The following is a 27724-nucleotide window of genomic DNA, read 5'->3' as shown; positions in this document are numbered from 1 at the left end:
GGTGCTTCAAGAAAGTACTGAGTAAAGGGTCTGAATACTTGATATTTGATATTTCCGTTTATTTTTTTATATGCAAAACATTTCTAAAAACCTGTTTTTGCCTTGCCATTGTGGGGTATTGTGTGTAGATTGAGAGGGGGTTGAAATGTAATCAAGTTAAGAATAAGGCTGTAACGTAACAAATTGTGGAAAAAGTGAAGGGGTCTGAATACTTTCCGAATGTCCTATATTATACATACAATATACCGACACACTGACAGCGCATTCCCCAAACGAAACAGCCCTTGCAATATAAACTGGAATTAAATGGGTCTATTACTGAACCTTTTGATGAACAAAAATATTTGAATGGGAAGAAACTGTCACTGGCAAACATGGTTACGAGGAGTGGATACTATAATATAATGTTCGGCATGTCCAGCCCATCCATTATCTCATTGTGTTGTGTGACAAAACTGCACATTTTAGAGTGTTGTCCCTAGCGCAAGGTGCACCTGTGTAATGATCATGCTGTTTAATTAATCAGCTTCTTGATATACCACACCTGTCATTTGGATGGATTATCTTGGCAAAGGAGAAATGCTCACTAACAGGGATGCAAACAAATGTATGCTCAAAATTTAAGGGAATTAAGCTTTTTGTGCTTATGGAAATTGTCTGGGATCTTTAATTTCACCTCATGAAACCAACACTTTGCGTGTTGCATTTATATTTTTGTTCAGTGTGTACAAAACATTAAGAACACCGGCTCTTTCCATGACAGACTGACCAGGTGAAAAGCTATGATGCATTATCTCTTGTTAAATCCAGTTCAATCAGTGTAGATGAAGGGGGAGGAGACAGGTTAAAGGATGTTTAAGCCTTAAGACATTTATTGTGTATATTTATAATTCTTTGGATTCTGTGTATTTATTATTATTATTTAGCATTTTCATTTTTGGACATAAGATAAAAAACATTTTGGAAATACATTACATGGCCAAATGTATGTGGACACCCCTTCAAATTAGTGGATTTGGCTATTTCAGCCACACCCGTTGCTGACAGGTGTATAAAGTCGAGCACACAGCCATACAATCTCCATTGACAAACATTGGTAGTAGATGGCTCGTACTGGCCCGTACTGAAGAGCTCAGTGACTTTCAACGTTGCACCGTCATAGGATGCCTTTCCAACAAGTCAAATTTCTGCCTGCTTGAGCTGTCCCGGTCAACTGTAGGTGCTGTTATTGTGAAGTGGAAACGTCTAGGAGCAACAACAGCTCAGCCGCGAAGTGGTAGGCCACACATGCCAAGCGTTGGTTGGAGTGGTGTAAAGCTTGCCGCCATTGGACTCTGGAGCAGTGGAAACGCGTTCTCTGGAGTGATTAGCCACGCTTCACCATCTGGCAGTCCAACGGAAGAATCTGGGTTTGGCGGATGCCAGGAGAACGCTACCTTCCCCAATACATATTGCCAACTGTAAAGTTTGGTGAAGGAGGAATAATGGTCTGGGGCAGTTTTTCATGGTTCAGGCTAGGCCCCTTCAGTTCCAGTGAAGGGAATTCTTAACGGTACAGCATAAAATGACATTCTTGACGATTCTGTGCTTCCAACTTTGTGGCAACAGTTTGGGGAAGGCGAGGTCCATATAGAAATCGTTTGTCGAGATCGGTGTGAAAGAACTTGACTGGCCTGCACAGAGCCCTGACCTCAACCCCATCGAACACCTTTGGGATGAACTCTGATGCTTATAAGAAATCCCGCTATGCCCCGACGAACCATCAAGCAGGCAAAGTGTCAATACAGAACTAAGATTGAGTCCTACTACACCGGCTCCGGCGCTCGTCAAATATGGCAGGGCTTACAAAATATTACGGACTCCAAAGGGAAGCCTAGCCGCGAGCTGCCGAGTGACACGAGCCTACCAGAAGAGCTAAATTACTTCTATGCTCGCTTCGATGCAAGAAAATCTGAAGCATGCGTGAGAGCAACAGCTGTTCCGGAAGACTGTATGATCACGCTCTCCTTAGCTGATGTGAGTAAGACCTTTAAACAGGTCAACATTCAGACGGATTACCAGGATGTGTACTCCAAGCATGCACTGACCAACTGGCAACTGTCTCTAACCGAATCTGTAATCCCTACATGTCTCAAGCAGAACACCATAGTCCCTGTGTGTCACACTCGTCTAAAGGAGTAGACCAAGGCGCAGCGTGCTTAGAGTTCCACATGTTTAATAAATATGAAACTCACCAAACAATACAAATGAAAACGAAGCGTGACGTTCTGGGCTGCTCACAGGCTCTGGTGCGGGACGTGGACCCCGCTCCACCTTCGGCTTGGCCCACTTAGATGGCTCCCCTAGAGCGTGATCTCCTGCCGCTGACCACGGACTGGGGACCCTCGCAGCGGGCCCCGGACTGGCGGGCGACTCTGGCTGCGCCCGGCTGGCGGGCGACTCTGGCTGCGCCCGGCTGGTGAGCTACTCTGGCGGCTCCGGGCTGGCGAGCGACACTGGCGGGTGACTCTGGCGGCTCCGGGCTGGCGGGCGACTCTGGCGGCTCTGGGCTGGCGGGTGGCTCTGGCGGCTCCGGGCTGTCGGGCGGCTCTGGCGGCTCCGGGTTGGCGGGTGGCTCTGGCGGCTCCGGATTGGCTCTGGGCGCAGGCACAGGATTCACCAGGCTGGGGTGACATGCAGGAGGCCTTGCTCTGGGCGCAGGCACAGGACTCACCAGGCTGGGGAGACATGCAGGAGGCCTGGCTCTGGGCGCCGGCACAGGATTCACCAGGCTGGGGAGACATGCAGGAGGCCTGGCTCTGGGCGCAGGCACAGGATAGATTGAGTCCTGGAGACGCACTGGAGGTCTGGAGCGCACGGCCTGCACAACCCGTCCTGGCTCAATGCCCGCTCTAGCATGGCACTTGCGGGGGGCTGGCCTATAGCGCACCGGGCTATGTGCATGCACTGGAGACACTGTGCGCTTCACAGCATAACACCGGTGCCTGACCAGTACCATGCTGCTTCCGGTAAGCACGGGGAGCTGGCTCAGGTCTCCAACCTGACTCTGCCACACTCCCCGTGTGCGCCCCCCAAAAAAATGTTGGGGGCTGCCTCTCGGGCTTCCTTGCCAGCCGTGTTCCCTCATACCGTTGCCGTTGTTCCTTCTTTCCTGCTGCCTCCGCTCTTCTGAGTGTCTCTACCTGTTCCCATGGGAGGTGATCCCTTCCGACCAGGATCTCTTCCCAAGTGTAGGATCCCTTGCTGTCCAGGATGTCCTCCCATGTCCAGTCCTTTCTCTCCCTGGCCCAGGATCCTTGCTCTTCCTGGGCACGCTGCTTGGTCCTTCTTTGGTGGGATCTTCTGTCACGCTCGTCTAAAGGAGTAGACCAAGGCGCAGCGTGCTTAGAGTTCCACATGTTTAATAAATATGAAACTCACCAAACAATACAAATGAAAACGAAGCGTGACGTTCTGGGCTGCTCACAGGCAGCTACACAAACACAAGATCCCACAAAGCACAGGTGGGAAAAGGCTGCCTAAGTATGATTCCTAATCAGAGACAACGATAGACAGCTGCCTCTGATTAGGAACCCTACTCGGCCCAAAACAAAGAAATACAAAAACATAGAAAAAGGAACATAGAACGCCCACCCCAGTCACACCCTGGCCTAACCAAAATAGAGAACAAAACCCTCTCTATGGCCAGGGCGTGACACTGTGCCCAAGAACACCAAGGTAACCTGCTTAAATAACTACCGACCCGTAGCACTCACACCTGCAGCCATGAAATGCTTTGAAAGGCTGGTCATGGCTGACAACACCATCATAACAGAAACCCTTGACCCACTCCAATTTGCATACCGCCCCAACAGATCCACGTATCTCTATTGCAATCCCTGGACCTACATGAGAATGCTATTGACTACAGCTCAGCGTTCAACACCATAGCGCCCTCAAAGCTCATCACTAAGCTTAGGATCCTGGGACTAAACACCTCCCTCTGCAACTGATTCCTGGACTCCCTGACGGGCCGCCCCCAGGTAGTAAGGGTAGGTAACAACACATCCGTCATGCTGATCCTCAACACGGGGGCCCATCATGGGTGCGTGCTCAGACTCCTCCTGTAGTGCGTACGACCCAGTACCTCACTGGGGCCAATCTTCTTACCATCCAGGACCTCTATACCAGGTGGTGTCAGAGGAAGGCCCTAAAAATTGCCAAAGATTCCAGCCACCCTAGTCATAGAATGTTCTCTCTGCTACCGCATGGAAAGCGGTACCGGTCCAAAAAGCTTCTTAACAGCTTCTACCCCCAAGCCATAAGACTCCTGAACAGCTAATCAAATGGCTACTCGAGAATAATTGCATTGACCTACCCCCTTTTTACGTTGCTGCTACTCGCTGTTTATTATCTATGCATAGTGACTTTACCCCTACCTATATGTACATATTACCTCAATTACCTCAACTAACCTGTACCCTCGCACATTGACTCTGTACCGGGAACCCGTGTAAATAGCCTCGTTATTGTTATTTTATTGTCACTCATTATTTATTCTTTTCTTCTCAAAACTGCACTGTTGGTTAAGGGCTTGCAAGTAAGCATTTCACAGTAAGGTCTACACCTGTTGTATTCGGCACATGTGACAAATACAATTTGATTTGAAGTCACTAATGTAATACTGCAAAAAAGGTGGCAATGAAATGAACTATGTGTCCTGAATACAAAGTGTTATGTTCGGGTCAAATCCAATACAACATATTACTGAGTACCACTCTCATACTCTCATATTTCCAAGCATAGTGTTGGCTGCATCATGTTATGGGTATGCTTGTAATCATTAAGGAATGGGGAGTTTTTTCACTTCCTGACCACATGGAAACCAGAGCTGCACTACAATCTCAAATCGAACCACCTCCCAAAATTATGCAACACTATTATAGGATGTCGGGGCACTGCCACCGTCTCAGCAACAGTGTCCCCGTAGCCCTGACCTCGCTCTATGAGGTGGCTTCCTGTTATTCTCTACTCGGGTCTCTGGAGCAGTGAAGTAAGCGCCTCATGACTAGACAGTATCTTGTTAATCTGAGTATCAGTTGTCATCTGATCCAGGGTTACGCAAGGTTACATATTTTGAAATGTATTGTCTAGTGTTAACTGCAGACATTTTCAAGTCATGTCTACATTTCTTTGACATTTAAAGACAGTTTATCTTGTCGGTGGCCCACTCTTTGATGGTAGGCACATGTTACAGAGTGTGGCTTTAACCTTTGGTTTAAGAAACAATTGAGAAACAGGGTGTGTCCGAAATAGAACCCTATTTGCTATATATTGCACTACTTTTGCACAATAAGGTGCCATTTCAGACGGAATCATAGTCTTGAAATAGATCAGTCAGCTTCCTTTCCCTATTCTCCTCTCTCCCATAAAACGCAACTTCTTCTTTCCCAAGGAAATGATCCAAACATCCATGTAACAGTGGCTGCATCTGTGTCTTGATGTTTGCTCTTGTTTTATGTACTAATTATGGATCTACTGTACTAATTTCTACTTTATTAATCAATATTTATATGTGAATCAGTCTTCAATCAATGTTTTGTTTGTTGTGAGAAGTGTTCCTTTTTGGTTTGTCTTGGTGGTTTAATCACACACCCTTCTGCAGTACAGACCTGTTGATTAGCATCTGTCTGTCTCAGTGTTGAGATTAGGTGTGTGTGTGTGTGTGTGTGTGACTGCGTGTGTGAGACTGCGTGTGTGAGACTGCGTGTGTGAGACTGCGTGTGTATACTACTATCTGTGTGTGGGTGTTTGTTTACGTGCCTTTGTATTTGTGACATGCCCACTCCTCTTCTCTTTCACTCTCTCGCTCCCTCTCCCTCCTTTTCCCTCTCTTGCTCTCTCTCTCCCCACCTCTCTCTCTCAACCCCCCCTCCCTCCCTCTTTATCCGTTTCCCTTGCCCATCAGTAATGGGGAGGGCAGGAAGAGGACCCTATCTGGATGCAGCAGTGACAGTGTGAGTGCACCCCTCAACCTCCGCAAAGTGTCCTGGAGACAGAAGATCTTCCTGCGGGTCGCCTCGCCCCTGAACAAGCCCACATCCATGCAGCACCCAGGTGTGTGTGTGTGTAACAGGCCTGCTACACTGAACAAGTAATTTTTGCAGTGTGAGACGCTGCTATATTATTTCAATGAAACCTAGGCACAAGCAGCACGGCTCTGTGAGAGGCTCGCGCTGCTCAGTGTAAAACTTTGTTAAATTCTATTTTCACGCCCGAGAACACTTAATAAAGTAGCTCACGCTGGCAAAAGTGTATTGTAAAAATAGACTGTTTTCCCGAAGCCCCAGTGTAGCTCCCCATCTCAAGCACAGATGGTTTGTAATTACAAACCATCCGTAAGACACTGGTACAATTCAATTAAACTCAATTCAGTCCAACTTTATTTTTCCCATCGGGCAATTAAGAACGGCATAATCAGATTACAATACCCAATACAATGCATTCCCACTTACAGTACTTTTAGTACAGAATTACAATAGGCTTACAATATAGCCAGCAAAGTTGGAATGTATAATGAATTTGTGATGAAACGTGATGATTAGCATCTATATCCTTGAACTCGTGTCCTCTCAAACACTAAGCACCATGCCTGCAAGAGACCCACTTACAACTAGGGCTGTTGCGGTGACCATATTACCGCCACTATGGTGGTCACGAGTCATGAAGGCAGTCAAATTCCACGTGACCATTTAGTCACGGTTATTAGGCGATTCTCCAAGCTCTGATGCTTGTCACTCAAATCACTCTGACATCAATGCAAATGTATTCGAAAATCTAATCAAACACTTCATGAGAGCCCATGAGCTCATGTTGTGCAACATTTCTATAGGCTTTGAAATTGCGCGAGAAAACAGTGATGGCCACTATTAAAAAGAGGAGGATCTCATCAGCTTTCTATAGGCTAGGCCTACTAAATGTATTTCCTAACTTTCCTAATATTAAGCACATTGCTTATATTTACAACAGGAGTATAGCATACCTGGCTGGCATGAAAATGAACCACGGGAAAAGCATCCTCCATTTAAGTGCATAGATGACATGTATTTTTTCCCTTGCCCCTGTTTCAATACAGGTGCATAATAATGCTCCATTCTAAATCCAAACAAATTTCACACATATATTATTTAGTATATGTAAAGACAAGATTAAATCAAGAATAGTCTGATGGGTGACAATATTAGCCTGTGAATTATATATTATCACTTGTGAATGATGCCCAGCATAAGAAACACTGACTTTTTTTTTGTCATAGTCGCACACCTCATGTAGCCTAACCCATAGGCCTATATGTTTTGAATAGGTTTGTATCACAACTAAAGTGGCCAAATAACTTTAATTAATCTGCTTTACAAGGAGTGTAGAACCTAACTGGCATACATAAGCAGCGTGTGAGTTTCACATTTCGTAAGATAATTTTCACCATAAAAATGCATCTTTTATAATAAAACCATTACATGCATAATCACATTTGCGGTCACTTTTGATAATAGTGTTTTCCTGCTAATGGAACATATGTGCTTATAGCCTACTACCATGTATGCATCGCTGTGCTTTTAATGTGAAGAAATAGCCTAATAGTTCATTTTAAGCTAAACGTTCTGATCTGTTGCATCAGCCACATTGCATAAAAAAAAGTGTTTTTGAAGCTAGTGGTCGTATACATTTGGGATCTATCACATCCCACAACTGTCCCGGACTATGTTTGGAATATTTATTTCTCGCAGAGAATAGAATAGATTGACTTTTGTACTAATGTGGATAGTAGATTGTCATAGGCTAGTGCTTTTGCTTTTCGTTAGGCCTACTCATCTTGTTTGCTGATGAAAAGTAAAAGTGGACAGTTCTTCCAATATCATCAATATGCACCTCGGAAATAAGGACGCGTGCAGTTGCATCTCAGATGTGTCTGTCTTCACTTGTAGCCTGTGAGAAAGACCCAATCACGTGATTGAGATGTGATTTGGAGCAGGCAGCACTCAGGGAGAAGGGCACAACGGCTACTGGCTGCAAAAGGCATGGATTTTTTATGGTGCACTACGGCCACACAAAGTGGCTATATTACATGGATTTATTAGACTTTTTAAAATGTAGATGTTCCAAAGGTCTGTATCAGTGGCTTGTAGGCTATGTGTGGAAGCCAGGAGATGCTAAATTTGTTTATGTTAATTAACGGTCAATTACCGTGAGACCGACAGTTATTTGCTTGACAATCACCAGCTGATTACATTTCGTGACTGCCACAGCCCTACTTATAACCCCCTAAAAATGGCTGCAGTCTCAGTTATTTGGATGTGTTGTCTCTCAGACCACTGTGATGTGATGGACCTGCTGCCCCTCTCCCCCCGCTCCTTCGACCCAAGTCTGGACCCCCTGGCCAGTCTACTGCCCACCTCGGGTGACACCTTCACTGGGAAGAGGCCCAAGAGGACGGCGGCGCACTACCGGGCCCTATGGAAGACGGCGATCCACCAGCAGATACTGCTGCTACGCATGGAGAAGGAGAACCAGAGACTGGAGGGTGAGTGAGAATAGAATGGAGCTTTAGTCATCTATTATGCAGAGACAAAGGAAACTTGTCTCTTAGCTTACTCCTGTACCCAACCCCCTGTCACAAACACACACACACACACAAACACACACACACACACACACACACACACATGTATTCCCATTCAAAATCCTATTTTCCCTAACCCTTAACCCAAACCCTAAATCTAATCTTTAAGCATAAAATAGCATTTGAACAATTTCAGGACATGAAAAAAGTTGGCATTGGCATTAGCCAGAGTTAGATATGAGAGAACATAGTTATCGTAAGCCAGAGTATGATATCTGAGAGGATAATAGCTAGAGTTACATTAGATATCTGAAAGGAAATACAGTTGAAGTCGGAAGTTTATATACACTTAGGTTGGAGTCATTAAAACTCATTCAACCAATCCACAAATGTATTGTTAACAAACTATAGTTTTGTCAAGTCGGTTAGGACATCTACTTTGTGCATGACACAAGTCATTTTCCAACAATTGTTTACAGACAGATTATTTCACTTATAATTCACTGTATTACAATTCCAGTGGGTCAGAAGTTTACATACACTAAGTTGACTGTGCCTTTAAACAGCTTGGAAAATTCCAGAAAATGTTGTAATGGCTTTAGAAGCTTCTGATAGCCTAATTGACATCATTCGAGTCAATTGGAGGTGTACCTGTGGATGTATTTCAAGGCCTACCTTGAAACTCAGAGCCTCTTTGCTTGACATCATGTGAAAATCAAAAGAAATCAGCCAAGACCTCAGGAAAATAATTGTAGACCTCCACAAGTCTGGTTTATCCTTGGGAGCAATTTCCAAACGCCTGAAGGTACCACGTTCATCTGTACAAACAATAGTACGCAGCTATAAACACCATGGGACCACGCAGCCATCATACCGCTCAGGAAGGAGACGCGTTCTGTCTCCTAGAGATGAACGAACTAAGGTGCGAAAAGTGCAAATCAATCCCAGAACAACAGCAAAGGACCTTGTGAAGATGCTGGAGGAAACAAGTACAAAAGTGTCTATATCCACAGTAAAACAAGTCCTATATTGACATAACCTGAAAGGCTGCTCAGCAAGGCAGAAGCCCCTGCTCCAAAACCGCCATAAAAAAGCCAGACTATGGTTTGCAACAAAGATTGTACTTTTTGTAGAAATGTCCTCTGGTCTGATGAAACAAAAATAGAACTGTTTCTATCTTCAAAAATAATGACCATCGTTATGTTTGGAGAAAAAAGGGGTACGCTGGCGAGCCGTAGAACACCATCCCAACCGTGAAGCACGGGGGTGGCAGCATTATGTTGTGGGGGTGCTTTCCTGCAGGAGGGTCTGGTGCACTTCACAAAATAGATGACATTATGAGGAAGGGAAATTATGTGGATATATTGAAGCAAAATCTCAAGACATCAGTCATTTTTGGAGGGTCACGCGTCTCTCGCTTGCATCTCACTTCTGTTTGTGATTCTGGAATCAAATCAAATTTATTTATATAGCCCTTCGTATATCAGCTGAAATCTCAAAGTGCTGTACAGAAACCCAGCCTAAAACCCCAAACAGCAAGCAATGCATGTGAAAGAGGCACGGTGGCTAGGAAAAACTCCCTAGGAAAAACTCCCTAGAAAGGCCAAAAACCTAGGAAGAAACCTAGAGAGGAACCAGGCTATGAGGGGTGGCCAGTCCTCTTCTGGCTGTGCCGGGTGGATATTATAACAGAACATGGTCAAGATGTTAAAATGTTCATAAATGACCAGCATGGTCAAATAATAATAATCATTGTAGTTGTCGAGGGTGCAACAAGCACGTCCGGTGAACAGGTCAGGGTTCCGTAGCCGCAGGCAGAACAGTTGAAACTGGAGCAGCAGCATGGCCAGGTGGACTGGGGACAGCAAGGAGTCATCATGCCAGGTAGTCCCGAGGCATGGTCCTAGGGCTCAGGTCCTCCGAGAGAAAGAGAGAAAGAGAGAATTAGAGAGAGCATATTTAAATTCACACAGGACACCGGATAAGACAAGAGAATACTCCAGATGAAACAGACTGACCCTAGCCCCCCGGCACATAAACTACTGCAGCATAAATACTGGGGGCTGAGACAGGAGGGATCAGAAGACACTGTGGCCCCATCCGATGATACCCCCGGACACGGCCAAACAGGCAGGATATAACCCCACCCACTTTGCCAAAGCACAGCCCCCACACCACTAGAGGGATGTCTACAACCACCAACTTACCGTCCGAAGACAAGGCCGAGTATAGCCCACAAAAATCTCCGCCATGGCACAACCCAAGGGGGGGCGCCAACCCAGACAGGAAGACCACGTCAGTGACTCAACCCACTCAAGTGACGCACCCCTCCCATGGACGGCATGGAAGAACACCAGTAAGTCAGTGACTCAGCCCCTGTAATAGGGTTAGAGGCAGAGAATCCCAGTGGAAAGAGGGGAACCGGCAAGGCAGAGACAGCAAGGGCGGTTCGTTGCTCCAGCCTTTCCGTTCACCTTCACACTCCTGGACCAGACTACACTTAATCATAGGACCTACTGAAGAGATAAGTCTTCAGTAAAGACTTAAAGGTTGAGACTGAGTCTGCGTCTCTCACATGGGTAGGCAGACTATTCCATAAAAATGGAGCTCTATAGGAGAAAGCCCTACCTCCAGCCGTTTGCTTAGAAATTCTAGGGACAATTAGGAGGCCTGCGTCTTGTGACCGTAGCGTACGTGTAGGTATGTACGGCAGGACCAAATCGGAAAGATAGGTAGGAGCAAGCCCATGTAATGCTTTGTAGGTTAGCAGTAAAACCTTGAAATCAGCCCTTGCCTTAACAGGAAGCCAGTGTAGGGAGGCTAGCACTGGAGTAATATGATCAAATTTTTTGGTTCTAGTCAGGATTCTAGCAGCCGTATTTAGCACTAACTGAAGTTTGTTTAGTGCTTTATCCGGGTAGCCAGAAAGTAGAGCATTGCAGTAGTCCAGCCTAGAAGTAACAAAAGCATGGATTAATTTTTCTGCGTCATTTTTGGACAGAAAGTTTCTGATTTTTGCAATGTTACGTAGGTGGAAAAAAGCTGTCCTTGAAACAGTCTTGATATGTTCTTCAAAAGAGAGATCAGGGTCCAGAGTAACACCGAGGTCCTTCACAGTTTTATTTGAGACGACTGTACAACCATCCAGATTAATTGTCAGATTGAACAGAAGATCTCTTTGTTTCTTGGGACCTAGAACAAGCATCTCTGTTTTGTCCGAGTTTAAAAGTAGAAAGTTTGCAGCCATCCACTTCCTTATGTCTGAAACACAGGCTTCAAGCGAGGGCAATTTTGGAGCTTCACCATGTTTCATTGAAATGTACAGCTGTGTGTCATCCGCATAGCAGTGAAATTTAACATTATGTTTTCGAATGACATCCCCAAGAGGTAAAATATATAGTGAAAACAATAGTGGTCCTAAAACGGAACCTTGAGGAACACCGAAATTTACAATTGATTTGTCAGAGGACAAACCATTCACAGAGACAAACTGATATCTTTCCGACAGATAAGATCTAAACCAGGCCAGAACTTGTCCATGTAGACCAATTTGGGTTTCCAATCTCTCCAAAAGAATGTGGTGATCGATGGTATCAAAAGCGGCACTAAGATCTAGGAGCACGAGGACAGATGCAGAGCCTCGGTCTGACGTCATTAAAAGGTCATTTACCACCTTCACAAGTGCAGTCTCAGTGCTATGATGGGGTCTAAAACCAGACTGAAGCGTTTCGTATACATTGTTTGTCTTCAGGAAGGCAGTGAGTTGCTGTGCAACAGCTTTTTCTAAAATTTTTGAGAGGAATGGAAGATTCGATATAGGCCGATAGTTTTTTATAATTTCTGGGTCAAGATTCGGCTTTTTCAAGAGAGGCTTTATTACTGCCACTTTTAGTGAGCTTGGTACACATCTGGTGGATAGAGAGCCGTTTATTATGTTCAACATAGGAGGGCCAAGCACAGGAAGCAGCTCTTTCAGTAGTTTAGTTGGAATAGGGTCCAGTATGCAGCTTGAGGGTTTGGAGGCCATGATTATTTTCATCATTGTGTCAAGAGATATAGTACTAAAACACTTTAGTATCTCCCTTGAGCCAAGGTCCTGGCAGAGTTGTGCAGACTCAGGACAATGGAGCTTTGGAGGAATACCCAGATTTAAAGAGGAGTCCGTAATTTGCTTTCTAATGATCATGATCTTTTCCTCAAAGAAGTTCATAAATGTATTACTGCTGAAGTGAAAGCCATCCTCCATTTGCGAATGCTGCTTTTTAGTTAGCTTTGCGACAGTATCAAAAATAAATTTTGGATTGTTCTTATTTTCCTCAATTAAGTTGGAAAAATAGGATGATCGAGCAGCAGTGAGGGCTCTTCGATACTGCACGGTACTGTCTTTCCAAGCTAGTCGGAAGACTTCCAGTTTGGTGTGGCGCCATTTCCGTTCCAATTTTCTGGAAGCTTGCTTCAGAGCTCGTGTATTTTCTGTATACCAGGGAGCTAGTTTCTTATGACAGATGTTTTTAATTTTTAGGGGTGCAACTGCATCTAGGGTATTGCGCAAGGTTAAATTGAGTTCCTCGGTTAGGTGGTTAACTGATTTTTGTCCTCTGACGTCCTTGGGTAGGCAGAGGGAGTCTGAAAGGGCATCAAGGAATCTTTGGGTTGTCTGAGAATTTATAGCACGACTTTTAATGCTCCTTGGTTGGGGTCTGAGCATTTACATTACATTTTAGTCATTTAGCAGACACTCTTATCCAGAGTGACTTACAGTAGTGAATGCATACATTTCATACATTTTTTTTTTTTTTTCTTCAGTGCTGGCCCCCCGTGGGAATCGAACCCACAACCCTGGTGTTGCAAACACCATGCTCTACCAACTGAGCTACAGGGAAGGCTGAGCAGATTATTTGTTGCAATTGTAAACGCAATAAAATGGTGGTCCGATAATCCAGGATTATGAGGAAAAACATTAAGATCCACAACATTTATTCCATGGGACAAAACTAGGTCCAGAGTATGACTGTGGCAGTGAGTAGGTCCAGAGACATGTTGGACAAAACCCACTGAGTCGATGATGGCTCCGAAAGCCTTTTGGAGTGGGTCTGTGGACTTTTCCATATGAATGTTAAAGTCACCAAAAATTAGAATATTATCTGCTATGACTACAAGATCCGATAGGAATTCAGGGAACTCAGTGAGGAACACTGCATATGGCCCAGGAGGCCTGTAAACAGTAGCTATAAAAAGTGAGTGAGTAGGCTGCATAGATTTCATGACTAGAAGCTCAAAAGACGAAAACGTCATTGTTTTTTTTTTTTTGTAAATTGAAATTTGCTATCGTAGATGTTAGCAACACCTCCGCCTTTGCCGGATGCACGGGGGGTATGGTCACTAGTGTAACCAGGGGGTGAGGCCTCATTTAACACAGTAAATTCATCAGGCTTAAGCCATGTTTCAGTCAGGCCAATCACATCAAGATTATGATCAGTGATTAGTTCATTGACTATAACTGCCTTGGAAGTGAGGGATCTAACATTAAGTAACCCAATTTTGAGATGTGAAGTATCACAATCTCTTTCAATAATGGCAGGAATGGAGGAGGTCTTTATACTAGTGAGATTACTAAAGCGAACACCGCCATTTTTAATTTTGCCCAACCTAGATCGAGGCACAGACACGGTCTCAATGGGGAAAGCTGAGCTGACTACGCTGACTGTGCTAATGGCAGACTCCACTAAGCTGGCAGGCTGGCTAACAGCCTGCTGCCTGGCCTGCACCCTATTTCATTCTGGAGCTAGAGGAGTTAGAGCCCTGTCTATGTTCGTAGATAAGATGAGAGCACCCCTCCAGCTAGGATGGAGTCCGTCACTCCTCAACAGGCCAGGCTTGGTCCTGTTTGTGGGTGAGTCCCAGAAAGAGGGCCAGTTATCTACAAATTCTATCTTTTGGGAGGGGCAGAACACAGTTTTCATCCAGCGATTGAGTTGTGAGACTCTACTGTAGAGCTCATCACTCCCCCTAACTGGGAGGGGGCCAGAGACAATTACTCGATGCCGACACATCTTTCTAGCTGATTTACACGCTGAAGCTATGTTGCGCTTGGTGACTTCTGACTGTTTCATCCTAACATCGTTGGTGCCGACGTGGATAACAATATCTCTATACTCTCTACACTCGCCAGTTTTAGCTTTAGCCAGCACCGTCTTCAGATTAGCCTTAACGTCGGTAGCCCTGCCCCCTGGTAAACAGTGTATGATCACTGGATGATTCGTTTTAAGTCTAATACTGCGGGTAATGGAGTCGCCAATGACTAGGGTTTTCAATTTGTCAGAGCTAATGGTGGGAGCCGTCGGCGTCTCAGACCCCACAGCGGGAGGAGTAGAGACCAGAGAAGTCTCGGCCTCCGACTCCGACTCACTTAATGGGGAGAACCGGTTGAAAGTTTCTGTAGGCTGAATAAGCGACACCGGTTGAGCATTCCTACAGCGTTTCCCTCCAGAATCCATGAGAAAGTTGTCCGGCTGCGGGGACCGTGCGAGGGGGTTTATACTAACGTTATTATCTGTATTTGCTGGTGGCACAGACGCTGTTTCATCCTTTCCTACACTGAAATTACCCTTGCCTAGCGATTGCGTCTGAAGCTGGGCTTGCAGCACAGCTATCCTTGCCGTAAGGCGATCGTTCTCCTGTATATTATAAGTACAACGACTGCAATTAGAAGGCATCATGTTAATGTTACTTAGCTTCGGCTGTTTGAAGTCCTGACGAACCATGTCCAGATAAAACCTCCGGAGTAAGAAAGTTGAATGAAAAAAGTTGAGTGAGGGTAAAAAGTAAAAAAGTAAAAAGTAAAAATATACGGTAATGAAAAAGTAAAAACCGTTAGGTAGCAAAGTAAGATCGGCAACAAAAACGCACAGCAGCGTAAACAAGTCTGCAAGTTGTTTACAACTATTTGTAGAATGTCTGGATAGAATACACACATTTAACTGTGAATTAATACTTTTACACCATCCAGAAACAAAACAATCGCTAGGCCCCTAGGCACTTCATACCATATACATCCAAAATAATTACCTTCTGATGTGCTAGAAGCAGTCCCTCAAGAATTTTTTGATTCTGCGATCGCCCAAAATTTGGCAAAATCAACAATGTCCTGCATTTCAAGAGGCTTGCAAATTTGACCAATCACCTCACTATTACCACATAAAACTGTCAAATGATTTAGTTTAGTTATTGTCAAAATGATTAAAACAGTGTGCAATTTTAGTCACATCACATTTTTATTGCCTTATTAACCTATAGTAAACATAAATCACTGACTTCCATGAGCACAAACATACATGTAGCCTTCTCCTACCAACATCATTTTCGGCATAACATCCGTCCGCATGATTTTCTTCCCAACAGCCAAATTGGCAGCAGATACAAAATCCCACCCCTTGAGAGGGCTCCAGACTAACATTTTCCCCTTAACTTTTTCAGTTGGTGGCACCAGCCCATGATTTGGTCGCACCTATTTTTTTCCACGCAATAGAAAAAAAACACGAATCACCCTATAAAATCATTTACAGTGCTTTAGACTGTGTACGACTATTGAGGTGGTTGACTATTTAAGAAATACACTGCTCAAAAAAATAAAGGAAACACTAAAATAACACATCCTAGATCTGAATGAATGAAATAATCTTATTAAATACTTTTTTCTTTACATAGTTTAATGTGCTGACATACATAGTTTAATGGCTTTACATAGTTTAATGGCTCAGTAGTGTGTGTGGCCTCCACGTGCCTGTATGACCTCCCTACAATGCCTGGGCATGCTCCTGATGAGGTGGCGGATGGTCTCCTTAAGGATCTCCTCCCAGACCTGGATTAAAGCATCCGCCAACTCCTGGACAGTCTGTGGTGCAACGTGGCGTTGGTGGATGGAGCGAGACATGATGTCCCAGATGTTCTCAATTGGATTCAGGTCTGGGGAACGGGCGGGCCAGTCCATAGCATCAATGCCTTCCTCTTGCAGGAACTGCTGACACACTCCAGCCACATGAGGTCTAGCATTGTCTTGCATTAGGAGGACCCAGGGCCAACCGCACTAGCATATGGTCTCACAAGGGGTCTGAGGATCTCATCTCGTTACCTAATGGCAGTCAGGCTACCTCTGACGAGCACATGGAGGGCTGTGCGGCCCCCCAAAGAAATGCCACCCCACACCATGACTGACCCACCGCCAAACCGGTCATGCTGGAGGATGTTGCAGGCAGCAGAACGTTCTCCACGGCGTCTCCAGACTCTGTCACGTCTGTCACATGTGCTCAGTGTGAACCTGCTTTCATCTGTGAAGAGCACAGGGCGCCAGTGGCGAATTTGCAAATCTTGGTGTTCTCTGGCAAATGCCAAACGTCCTGCACGGTGTTGGGCTGTAAGCACAACCCCCACCTGTGGACGTCGGGCCCTCATACCACCCTCATGGAGTCTGTTTCTGACCGTTTGAGCAGACACATGCACATTTGTGGCCTGCTGGAGGTCATTTTGCAGGGCTCTGGCAGTGCTCCTCCTGCTCCTCCTTGCACAAAGGCGGAGGTAGCGGTCCTGCTGCTGGGTTGTTGCCCTCCTACGGCCTCCTCCACGTCTCCTGATGTACTGGCCTGTCTCCTGGTAGCGCCTCCATGCTCTGGACACTACGCTGACAGACACAGCAAACCTTCTTGCCATAGCTCGCATTGATGTGCCATCCTGGATGAGCTGCACTACCTGAGCCACTTGTGTGGGTTGTAGACTCCGTCTCATGCTACCACTAGAGTGAAAGCACCGCCAGCATTCAAAAGTGACCAAAACATCAGCCAGGAAGCATAGGAACTGAGAAGGGGTCTGTGGTCACCACCTGCAGAACCACTCCTTTATTGGGGGTGTCTTGCTAATTGCCTATAATTTCCACCTGTTGTCTATTCCATTTGCACAACAGCATGTGAAATGTATTGTCAATCAGTGTTGCTTCCTAAGTGGACAGTTTGATTTCACAGAAGTGTGATTGACTTGGAGTTACATTGTGTTGTTTAAGTGTTCCCTTTATTTTTTTGAGCAGTGTATGTTGTTTCATTTAGATTCTAACATGTCCAAGCAGGAATGCATGATTCAAGATATTTTGATAGGCAACCTAATCCAGTGATTGTCATGAATTGTGCGTTGACAATAGGGTATTATTGTTATATTTTACTGTTAAAATAGGGCTCCAGCATTTTCAAATTTTTGTTGTTCAAAAGAGATATGTGTTTACATCTTTATGTGCACTAATATCAAGGCATCATTTATTTTGGGGCTAATTCACCAATTGAGGAAGTGGAAATCTCCAAACACATTAGCTAGATCGCTAACACTAAATATAATACCCACTGCCAGTGGTGTAACCTACTTAAGTAAAAATACTTGAAAGTACTACTTAAGTAGCTTATTGGGGAATCTGTACTTTATGATTTATATTTTTGACAACTTTTACTTTTATTCCACTACATTCCTAAAGAAAATAATATACTTTTTACTCCATACATTTTCCCTGACACCCAAAAGTACTCGTTACATTTTGAATGCTTAGCAGGACAGGAAAATGGTCCAATTCTCAAGAGAACATCACTGGTTATCCCGACTGCCTCTGATCTGGCGGACTCACTAAACACAAATGCTTCGTTTGTAAATTATGTCTGAGTGTTGGAGTGTGCTGCTGGCTAACCGTAAATTAAAAATCATGCCATCTGGTTTGTTTAATATAAGGAATGAGAAACTATTTGTACTTAAGTATATTTAAAACCAAATACTTTTACTTTTACTCAAGTAGTATTTTACTGGATGACTTTCACTTTTTCTTGAGTCATTTTCAATTAATGTATATTTTCTTTTTCTCAAGTATGGATATTGGGTACTTTTCTCACCACTGCCCACTGCACGTACTGTAGTCATGTATTAATCTAACATTAAATGTAATGTCCTAATTTTTTTTTGCAGTTATAGCCTGCTACCCTATGCACTGGCAATTGCATGTTTCAGATCTTAAAGCCATCTCAAATATCTTGGTTGTAAAATAGTTCCTATTGAACTCGTAATTAAGAGATTTGACCCACAGAAAGCTGAGAACAACAGTAGTTGCTTCCAAAGCTATGTATTTCCCACAATTAGATTTTGAAATGTTAAACAATCAGTAGCCTTTTTTCTTTCTCCCGGAGCCCACATCATGTGGCTCGCTCACCACAGCAGCAGGCCTCAGCAAAACAGGCCCCAGCGACAAAAACACGCAAAATGTGACAGTAGTAGCAGTCTGGAGCCCTGCCCTTTGGCATACTGTAGCTAAAGTTCTGTCGTAAGTAGTGGTCTGATAGGTTGAAGCAACCTAACTAGCTAGCATTATCAATCTGTTATTACATGAGCGTGTATATTGGAATGATGCACTTTCAGATGTCTCTTGAGGTTTGTAGTATTTTTCCCTGTCAACTTGTTGGTGCAAATGCTGTCTTCTCCTGTGGAAATGTTGCGTTTGGTCTTGTTTGAATCAACATGCTAAGTAAAGTGGCTCCAAACGTTGCCCCTTTTTCGTCAATGATTCGTTGCAACCAAATTGGTGACCAGTTGCCGGGCAGAGAGTTGACTCGTGAATGACCTGGGCATGGTATTTATTTTACACTGCATTGCAACATTGCAATGAGAAAGCCTTACAATTCTGCTAACCTAACTAGCGTAGTAGGCGTTAAGTAAACACCTGAAACTAGATCCCCCCCCTACTTGACGAGAAGAAGAAAAAAACTGTTGGGGAGGTTCTCTTCTGCACATAATTGTCTCGTTTTCGTCAACTGAAATTATTTTTTATTTTTTTATATAGTTTTTTCTGGGTCTATATAGCCAGTTATCATCTCGTCACTTGCCACTGAAAAATGTAACATTTTCATCACTATTTTCGTTGGCGAAATTAACACTGCTTTGATCTCTCTCTGACCTCTCTGTGTGACCTCTCTCCGCTAGCAAGTCGAGACGAGCTGCACATCCGGAAGATGAAGCTGGACTACCAGGACGTGGGTACGTGCATTAAAGACGTGCTAGCCTTCTGGGACAGGAAGCTGAGCATTCCGGGCAGAGCCAAGGTCGTCCCGCTGGACAAAGAGGAGGTCCACAATGCAATCTCTAAGGGTGAGCGAGAGAGAGAGATAAGGGTTAAACTGTGTGTGTGTGTGTGTGTGTGTGTGTGTGTGTGTGTGTGTGTGTGTGTGTGTGTGTGTGTGCGTTGTATGTCTGTATTAGTATGGTTGCCTGTCTTTGCTAATCTGTGTATTGCATGTGTAATGTAATGTGTTTATCTTCCTACCACATCCTACACTTTCTCCATACTCCCGACACATCCAATGCTCTGTACTCTAAAACATCTTCATCTCTGTCCCCAGGTGTCCCTAAGGGCAGGCGTGGGGAGGTGTGGCTCCTCTTCTCCCAGCAGCACCGCCTGAGACACCGTCTGCCCCCCGGCCGCCACGCCCCAGACACCCCCTACCAAGACCTGCTGAAGCAGCTCACGGCCCAGCAGCACTCCATACTAGTTGACCTGGGTATGTGCACGTGCATGCATCCACACACACGCCACCAGGACCTGCTGAAGCAGCACACTGCCCAGGAATACTCCATGTGTGCGCATGCTTGTGTATGTACTAGAGGAGGCTGGTGGGAGGAGCTATAGGGGGACAGGCTCATTGTAATGGCTGGAATGGAATAAATGGAAGGGTATCAAACATATGGAATCCATTCCATTCAAGCCATTACAATGAGACCATCCTCCTATAGCTTCTTCCACCAGCCTCCTCTGGTGCATATAAACACACACAAAAACAAACACACACCAATTGATTGATTGGTGTATTTCTTTCTTATTTGAATGAATTCAATAGGTCGGACATTCCCCAGCCACCAGTACTTCTCAGCCCAGCTGGGTGCAGGGCAGCTGTCCCTCTACAATCTGCTCAAGGCCTACTCTCTGTTAGACACTGAGGTGGGCTACTGCCAGGGCATCAGCTTTGTGGCAGGTATCCTGCTGTTGCACATGAGTGAGGACCAGGCCTTCGACATGCTCAAGTTCCTGATGTACGACCTGGGCTTCCGCAGACAATACAGGCCTGACATGACTTCTCTACAGGTAGGGGGATGGATGAATGGATGGGAGGGAGGGAGGGAGGGAGGGAGATGTTTGCTAGACCTCTAAAAGGACATTTCGGTAATGCTTTATTTAAAAGCCCAGTTAAAAAAAAATTATCTGGTACTTTAATCTAGTATTCACCTGGTGTTTATATGGTATTACCTAAGAAACTACAGGTAACTGCCAACATAATGGAAACACTTTAGTAAATAAGGCATAAAATTATATCTCTCTTCCGTACCTGCTGTCTCGACCTCTGAATGCTCGGCTATGAAAAGCCAACTGGCATTTTCTCTTGAGGTGCTGACCTGTTGCACCCTCTATAACCACTGATATTATTATTTGACCCTGCTGGTCATCCATTAACGTTTGAACATCTTCAAGAACTATGTAATCTCTACCAGCACAGCCAGAAGAGGACTGGCCACCCCTCGGAGCCTGGTTCCTATCTAGGTTTCTTCCTAGGTTCCTGTCTTTCTAGGGAGTTTTTCCTAGCCACTGCTTCTACATCTGCACTGCTTGTTCTTGGGGTTTTAGGCTGGGTATCTGTATAAGCACTTTGTGACAAATGCTGATGTAAAAAGGACTTTATAAAATACATTTGATTAAGTGATTGGTTTCCTTTATATAGGCAGTTACCTGTATGTGATAACAATGACAACTTGCTAGCACTTTTACCACAAATAATTCAACACAATAACAACCTGGCACAAATGGTACATAGTGACGCTTGTGTCAATGAATCATTGGCCACTCCATGTCAGGGCTCGTTCCACTTTTGCGAGCTCTATTCAGTTTTCTTTTTCCTTTTTTAAATACAGAAGCTAGGGCAACAGTGGGTAGGAGTAGGGTTTCATTCCCCTTGAAAATAAAACTATCTCACAATTGGTTCTCACCTGTGAAGTATGACGATTATGTATTTATTTGTTTTTGTTAAGGATCCCCAGCCACTCTTTCTGGGGTCCAGCAACATTAAAGCCATTAAATACAATTTAAAATATTACGTAACATTTAATTTCATAACACTTCTCCCAGCACATTAGGTGTGTTCCCTCAGGCCACCGCTCTACTATCACATACAGCAAACAATAACCAACCCCATATCCAAACCTTCCCAACTGTACTGTTCGTTCTGTTAGTCTTGGCTATACAACTTTACTAGCTTAGCCATGTAGCCTGTTCTGACTGGTAAATACATAAGCAGGCGTGGTAATGTTTAATCTATCTGGCAACTCAGGGCTGATTTATGGCCAACCACTGCCCTCTTAGGCCTTTAACTGTGTTCTTATTGGGCTCTACTAAGGCCAACCCAAAGTTCACACAGGTAGAATGTTTTTCGTCATTGTTTCTTTATTTGTTCACTATTGGCTAGCAGTGTTGACAAACCTTCCACTGCTAGTAACTGGGTGGGTTAACATTTGATTTGTGATTCTTTTTCTTTTTAAGCGCTAGCTAGGTTCAACTATCGGACTGTTCTGTCAGGGCTGGAGCATGCTTGCTTCACTTTAGGGTCATTTTCGGTCTTCATCTGTTATTCTCTTCTCTAAGGAGCCGTGTCAGGGTGAGGAAAGTAAGGTATCTGACCGTCTGTCTACTTTTAGGAGATGGCGTGGTTGGTAGCTGTTTATCTTGTTAGCTACCCTTTCTGACTGTTTTGTGTGGAGTAGGAGTAAGCTAACATCAAATCAGCTATAGGCCTATGCAGTCAGATGTTCAGGAGTAATAACTATGTAAAAATATCTAGCCAGATCCTGCATGTATGCATCCTATATGTGTATCATGTGTGTGTGCTGTGTTGTAAGTGTGTTTCAAGGCTGATGTCTGACTCTGGCCATGTCCAAATAACTGTACTTGCGTTCATAGTACTCTGATTGGGAATGAGAAAATATAAATGTTTAGTATGCTTTAAATTCCAGGTTGTTATACTCATTTTGGTTCTTGATCTCGTACAAATTCGCAAAATGAACGAATGCCGGGGAACAAGCACAATTGCCCATTGGAAGATGCCTTCTCAGTAAGGATGAGCCTAGTATGTTGGTATTTTTGGAATAAACCAAATATTCCTATTTCACCCATGGGCGGCAGAAATATATTTTAGCATAATTTAGATATTTTTCTAATTAGCATTTTCGACATTGGGTAGGCTATTTGTTAGTTATAGATGCACTATGCAGAAATCGCTTTGCCATTTCCTGGTTGCTAAAATTCTAATAGTTCGCCTAAAGTCATTTTATGTGGCAAAACAAGCAAGTACAGTGTAGAGAATAAATGTACCATCTAAACCGCTGTGAAATACCTTTTCCATAACCCAAAATATTGTATTTTCAACTGTTTGAAGCTGGTATTCAAAACCAAACATAAAAGATGCAAAAATGTAACTTAAGAACGGGAAGAAGCTAAAATTAGCGCACGTAGAACAGATCTACCGCTTCTTAGACTTGCTTTGAATTATAATGACAGATCTACTGTATAACTCACATTTCTATGTGAATTTGGTCGGGTCGCCCAAAAACGTATTTATTGCAGCTTTAACTTCTCTATAATTAGATACAGTACATGCAGCTTCTCTTCTGTCATTACTTGATGCTGTATCATACTAAATAAATCCTTGCTCACCGGAATGTCATAAATCAATAGAATCACCGCATCGTCAACAATCTACTTGACATCAGTAAAGCTTTCTCTTGCATTTCTGCTTCTCTCATGGAGCAAAGACGTTTAGGGACCGGGGATATTTTCCGTGCAAAATTTCCAAATTACAGTACATAATTTTGTTGAAAAGCTCTGAAAATGATGCAACATGTTTCTGATAGAATATGCATCTAAGATGAACTGAAATACTATGTGGTTGAAAGTGAAATACTGTCAGCTTTTATGTTGTGGGAGGGAAAAAAGCCCGTTTAGGCTATAGAACATGGTCACTATGCATGAATATTCTCAAGATGAAAGAAATAAATCATATTTCTCCACTCTTCTTCCAGAGACAAAATGTACCTTTGTTCTATCATTTTACTGCAATAATCACTTATTTCTGCAGGAGTTAATATTACAATAGGCTAGATGTAAGGCCTACAGTCAGAGTGAATAACTATTCCAGCTATTTACTGTTCTATCTGAATTTCAAAGGTGATACTATGCAAATCTGAGCCTGTGCAGACTGCAAAAAAACAACAGTAAACGGGATATGATGTTAACGTGCCATATTATCTAGTCTAAGATCAGCATATCCCAAGCATTTTATTCAGGTTTATCAAAACCAGGATACGAGCTTATTGTAAACGGGATAAGATGTTTAATTTTACAAAGGTCAAATAGGGGGTGCTTATATTTGTCCTGTTTCTCACAAGTGTGTGGTGTGAAATGGAAATGTTTTTTTGCATATCCCACTCCCCCTGAGACAGAACGGGGTCACAGCCAGGGATCAACCATTATTGATGGCAACTCTGGAGCAATTAGGGTTAAGTGCCTATCAACAGATTTTTCACCTAGTGGGCACGAGGATTCAAACTAGCAACCTTTCAGTTACTGGCCCAACACTCTAACCGCTAGACTACCTTCTTCCCAAACTCAAACAGAATATTTGAGTATCCCAAATAATAACAGGATATTGATGTGCATGTAATCCTGGTCAGTATGGCCGTGTACGAACACCCGTATTCTAAATAGTAGGCATTTTTGGTGTGCGAAAATATAAAGTTGTGTAGTATGTGACATTTTGGAAATTGAGCAGGCTTTAAATGCCAGGATTTCATACTAATTTCAGCTTTTTATCTAGTAGTATTTTCTGCACACTATTGAAGAAGAATCGTTTTTCTAGACCCATGTGTGTTTTGACAACAGCTAATAATCACATAAGGTGATGTGCTGTACCAAAATGGACGAGTGGCAGGAAATAATGTAATTGTGCTTTCTCAGTATGGATGAGCCTGGTACGTTGATGTTTGTTGCTTACTGTATTCATTTTTACTAAACGGTATGTAGTGTGATTAGTACACAGTATGTAGTTTTAGTAAGTAGTAGGCAAGACAGATTTCGGACACACTCTGTGTTCCAAATAGTATGTAGTATGATTACCGTAATTTCCGGACTATTGAGCGAACCTGAATATAAGCCGCACCCACTGAATTTAAAAAAAACTATTATTTTCAACATAAATAAGCCGCACATGTCAATAAGCCGCAGGTGCCTACCGGTACATTGAAACAAATTAACTTTACACAGGCTTTAACGAAACACGGCTTGTAACAAAAATAAATAGGCTTTAACGAAACACGGCTTGTAACAAAAATAAATAGGCTTTAACGAAATACGGCTTGTAACAAAAAATAAAAAATTAGCAGTAAGCTTTAGTTGTCTTTTTGCACAGTCAATTCCTCACGCTGCTGTTTCCAATGTCTTATCATCGACTCATTAAGACCAAGCTCCCGTGCAGCAGCTCTATTTCCTTTTCCAACAGCCAGATCAATCGCCTTCAACTTGAAAGCTGCATCATATGCATTTCTCCGTGTCTTTGCCATGATGAGGGTGACAAAATGACTACCGTAATCAGAATGATGGGAAGTTTGAGAGCGCTCGATTTAATCTAAACAGTTGTTTGACCTTAACCCGTTCGGCAATTTCATTGGTCTAATGAAAGCTTCATGCCGCCAAGAAACTGAGCACGTCACAGAATGTGTTTTGCTTGAGAAAAAAAAATTGAAAGCGGGAAAAATCCATATATTAGCCGCGTCATTGTTTAAGCCGCGAGGTTCAAAGCGTGGGAAAAAAGTTGCGGCTTATAGTCCGGAAATTACGGTAGTACACAGTATGTAGTTTTAGTAAGTAGTAAGCAAGACAGATTTCGGACACAGCCTCTGGCTCTCTTGGTTACATGTTAAATCAAGGTTGAATGACAATATTGATAGTCTGATCTGATTGTGGCCCCTGCATAGCCAGATGTACCTGTTTTCCAGCTGTATCTGCTGCATGTCTACCACAGATATGTACTGATCTGTGTGTGCACGTGTGTCTGTGTGTGTGTATATTTCAGATTCAGATGTACCAGTTGTCCAGGCTGCTGCACGACTACCACAGGGAGCTGTACAGCCACCTGGAGGAACACGAGATCTGCCCCAGCCTCTATGCAGCCCCATGGTTCCTCACACTCTTTGCTTCCCAGTTCCCACTCGGATTCGTCGCACGGATATTTGGTAAGCAACTGATTATACAGTAGGATGTATGTGCGGATTCATTGATGTTTTTCTCGACAGACTTTGTCACATATAGCCACTGAACATTTGTATGTGGATATTTTTTAATATCCCAGGTGTGCTTTGGGCTGTTACGGTAACCTTATTACTGCCACACCGGCGGTCACGAGTCATGACGGCATTCAAATTCCACATAACCGCTTAGTCACGGTAATTAGGCTTCTCCAAGCTCTGATGCTGCTGATGGTCATTAGTAGCCTACCAAACGTGCTAACTGCCTGGTACTCAGCACTCTATTGTCCCTCTAATCACTCTGACATCAATGCAAATGTGTTCGAAAATCTAATGAAACACTTAATGAGAGCTTATGTTGCGCAACATTTCTATAGGCTATGCAATTGCATGAGAAAACAGAGTTTTGATGTCTTCTATTAAAAATTGGAGGATCCCATCAGCTTTCTATAGGCTAGGTCTTCTATATTTATTTCTCCACTTTCCTAATATTAAGAACGTTACTTATATTTACAACAGGAGTATAGCCTACCTGGCTGGCATGAAAATGAATCACAGGAAAAGTGTCCTCCATTCGCTCTTTACATTGCATTCGGAAAGTATTCAGACCCCATGACTTCTTCCACATTTTGTTAGGTTACAGCCTTATTCTAAAATGTATTCAATCTTATTTTTTTCATCAATCTACACACAATACACCATAGTGACAGTTTTTTTTGTGCAAATTTATGAAATATCAAATTTACATAAGTATTCAGAGCCTTTGCTCAGTACTTTGTTGAAGCACCTTTGTCAGCGATTACAGCCTCAAGGCTTCTTGGGTATGACTCTACAAGCTTGGTTTCTCCTATTCTTCTCTGCAGATCCTCTCAAGCTCTGTCAGGTTGGATGGAGAACGTCGCTGCACAGCTATTTTCAGGTCTCTCCAAAGATTTTGGATCAGGTTCAAGTCTGGGCTCTGGCTGGGCCACTCAATGACATGCATTCACTCCTGCATTGTCTTGGCTGTGTGCTTAGGGTCGTTGTCCTGTTGGAAGGTGAAACTTCGCCCCAGTCTGAGCGCTCTGGAGCAGGTTTTCATCAAGGATCTCTCTGTAGTTTGCTCCGTTCATCTTTCCCTCAATCCTGACTAGTCTCCCAGTCCCTGCAGCTGAAAAACATCCCCATAGCATGATGCTGCCATCATCATGCTTCACCGTAGGGATGGTGCCAGGTTTCCTCCAGATGTGACGCTTGGCATTCAGGCCAAAGAGTTCAATCATGGTTTCATCAAACCAGAAAATCTTGTTTCTCACGGTCTGAGAGTCCTTTAGGTGCCTTTTGGCAAATTCAAGCGGGCTGTCTTAATGTGCCTTGTACTGAGGAGTGGTTTCCGTCTGGCCATACCATAAAGGCCTGATTGGTTGAGTGCCACAGAGATGGTTGTCTTTCTCCACAGAGGAACTCTGGAGCTCTGTCAAAGTGACTATCTGGTTCTTGGACACCTTCCTGACCAAGGCCCTTCTCCCCCAATTGCTCAGTTCGGCTGGGCGGCTAGCTCTAGGAAGAGACTTGGCGGTTCCAAACTTCTTCCATTTAAGAATGATGGAGGCCACTGTGTTCTTGGGGACCTTCAATGCTGCAGAAATTTGTTGGTACCCTTCCCCAGATCTGTGCCTTGACACAATCCTGTCTCAAAGCTCTATGGACAATTCCTTCGACCTCATGGCTTGGTTGCTCTGTCAACTGTGGGACCTTATATAAACAGGTGTGTGCCTTACCAATCAATTG

At 43.8% G+C, this 27724-nt stretch overlaps 1 protein-coding gene across 1 annotated transcript in view; it reads left to right on the top strand.

Annotated features, from left to right (window-relative positions):
- tbc1d4 (TBC1 domain family, member 4) overlaps positions 1-27724 on the top strand; it is a 172971-nt gene that overhangs the window by 125661 nt on the left and 19586 nt on the right. The window contains exons 13-18 of the mRNA XM_029703680.1: positions 5948-6096; positions 8348-8560; positions 19598-19762; positions 20014-20172; positions 20509-20753; positions 25783-25942. Of these exons, the coding sequence (XP_029559540.1) occupies positions 5948-6096; positions 8348-8560; positions 19598-19762; positions 20014-20172; positions 20509-20753; positions 25783-25942 (1091 nt within the window). The remainder of the gene's footprint in view (positions 1-5947; positions 6097-8347; positions 8561-19597; positions 19763-20013; positions 20173-20508; positions 20754-25782; positions 25943-27724) is intronic.

This window comes from Salmo trutta, chromosome 20, assembly GCF_901001165.1.
Source record: "Salmo trutta chromosome 20, fSalTru1.1, whole genome shotgun sequence".
NCBI lineage: Eukaryota > Metazoa > Chordata > Actinopteri > Salmoniformes > Salmonidae > Salmo > Salmo trutta.
Note: the sequence above shows the minus strand (reverse complement) of the source record. Positions and strands in the feature narration are given on the sequence as shown.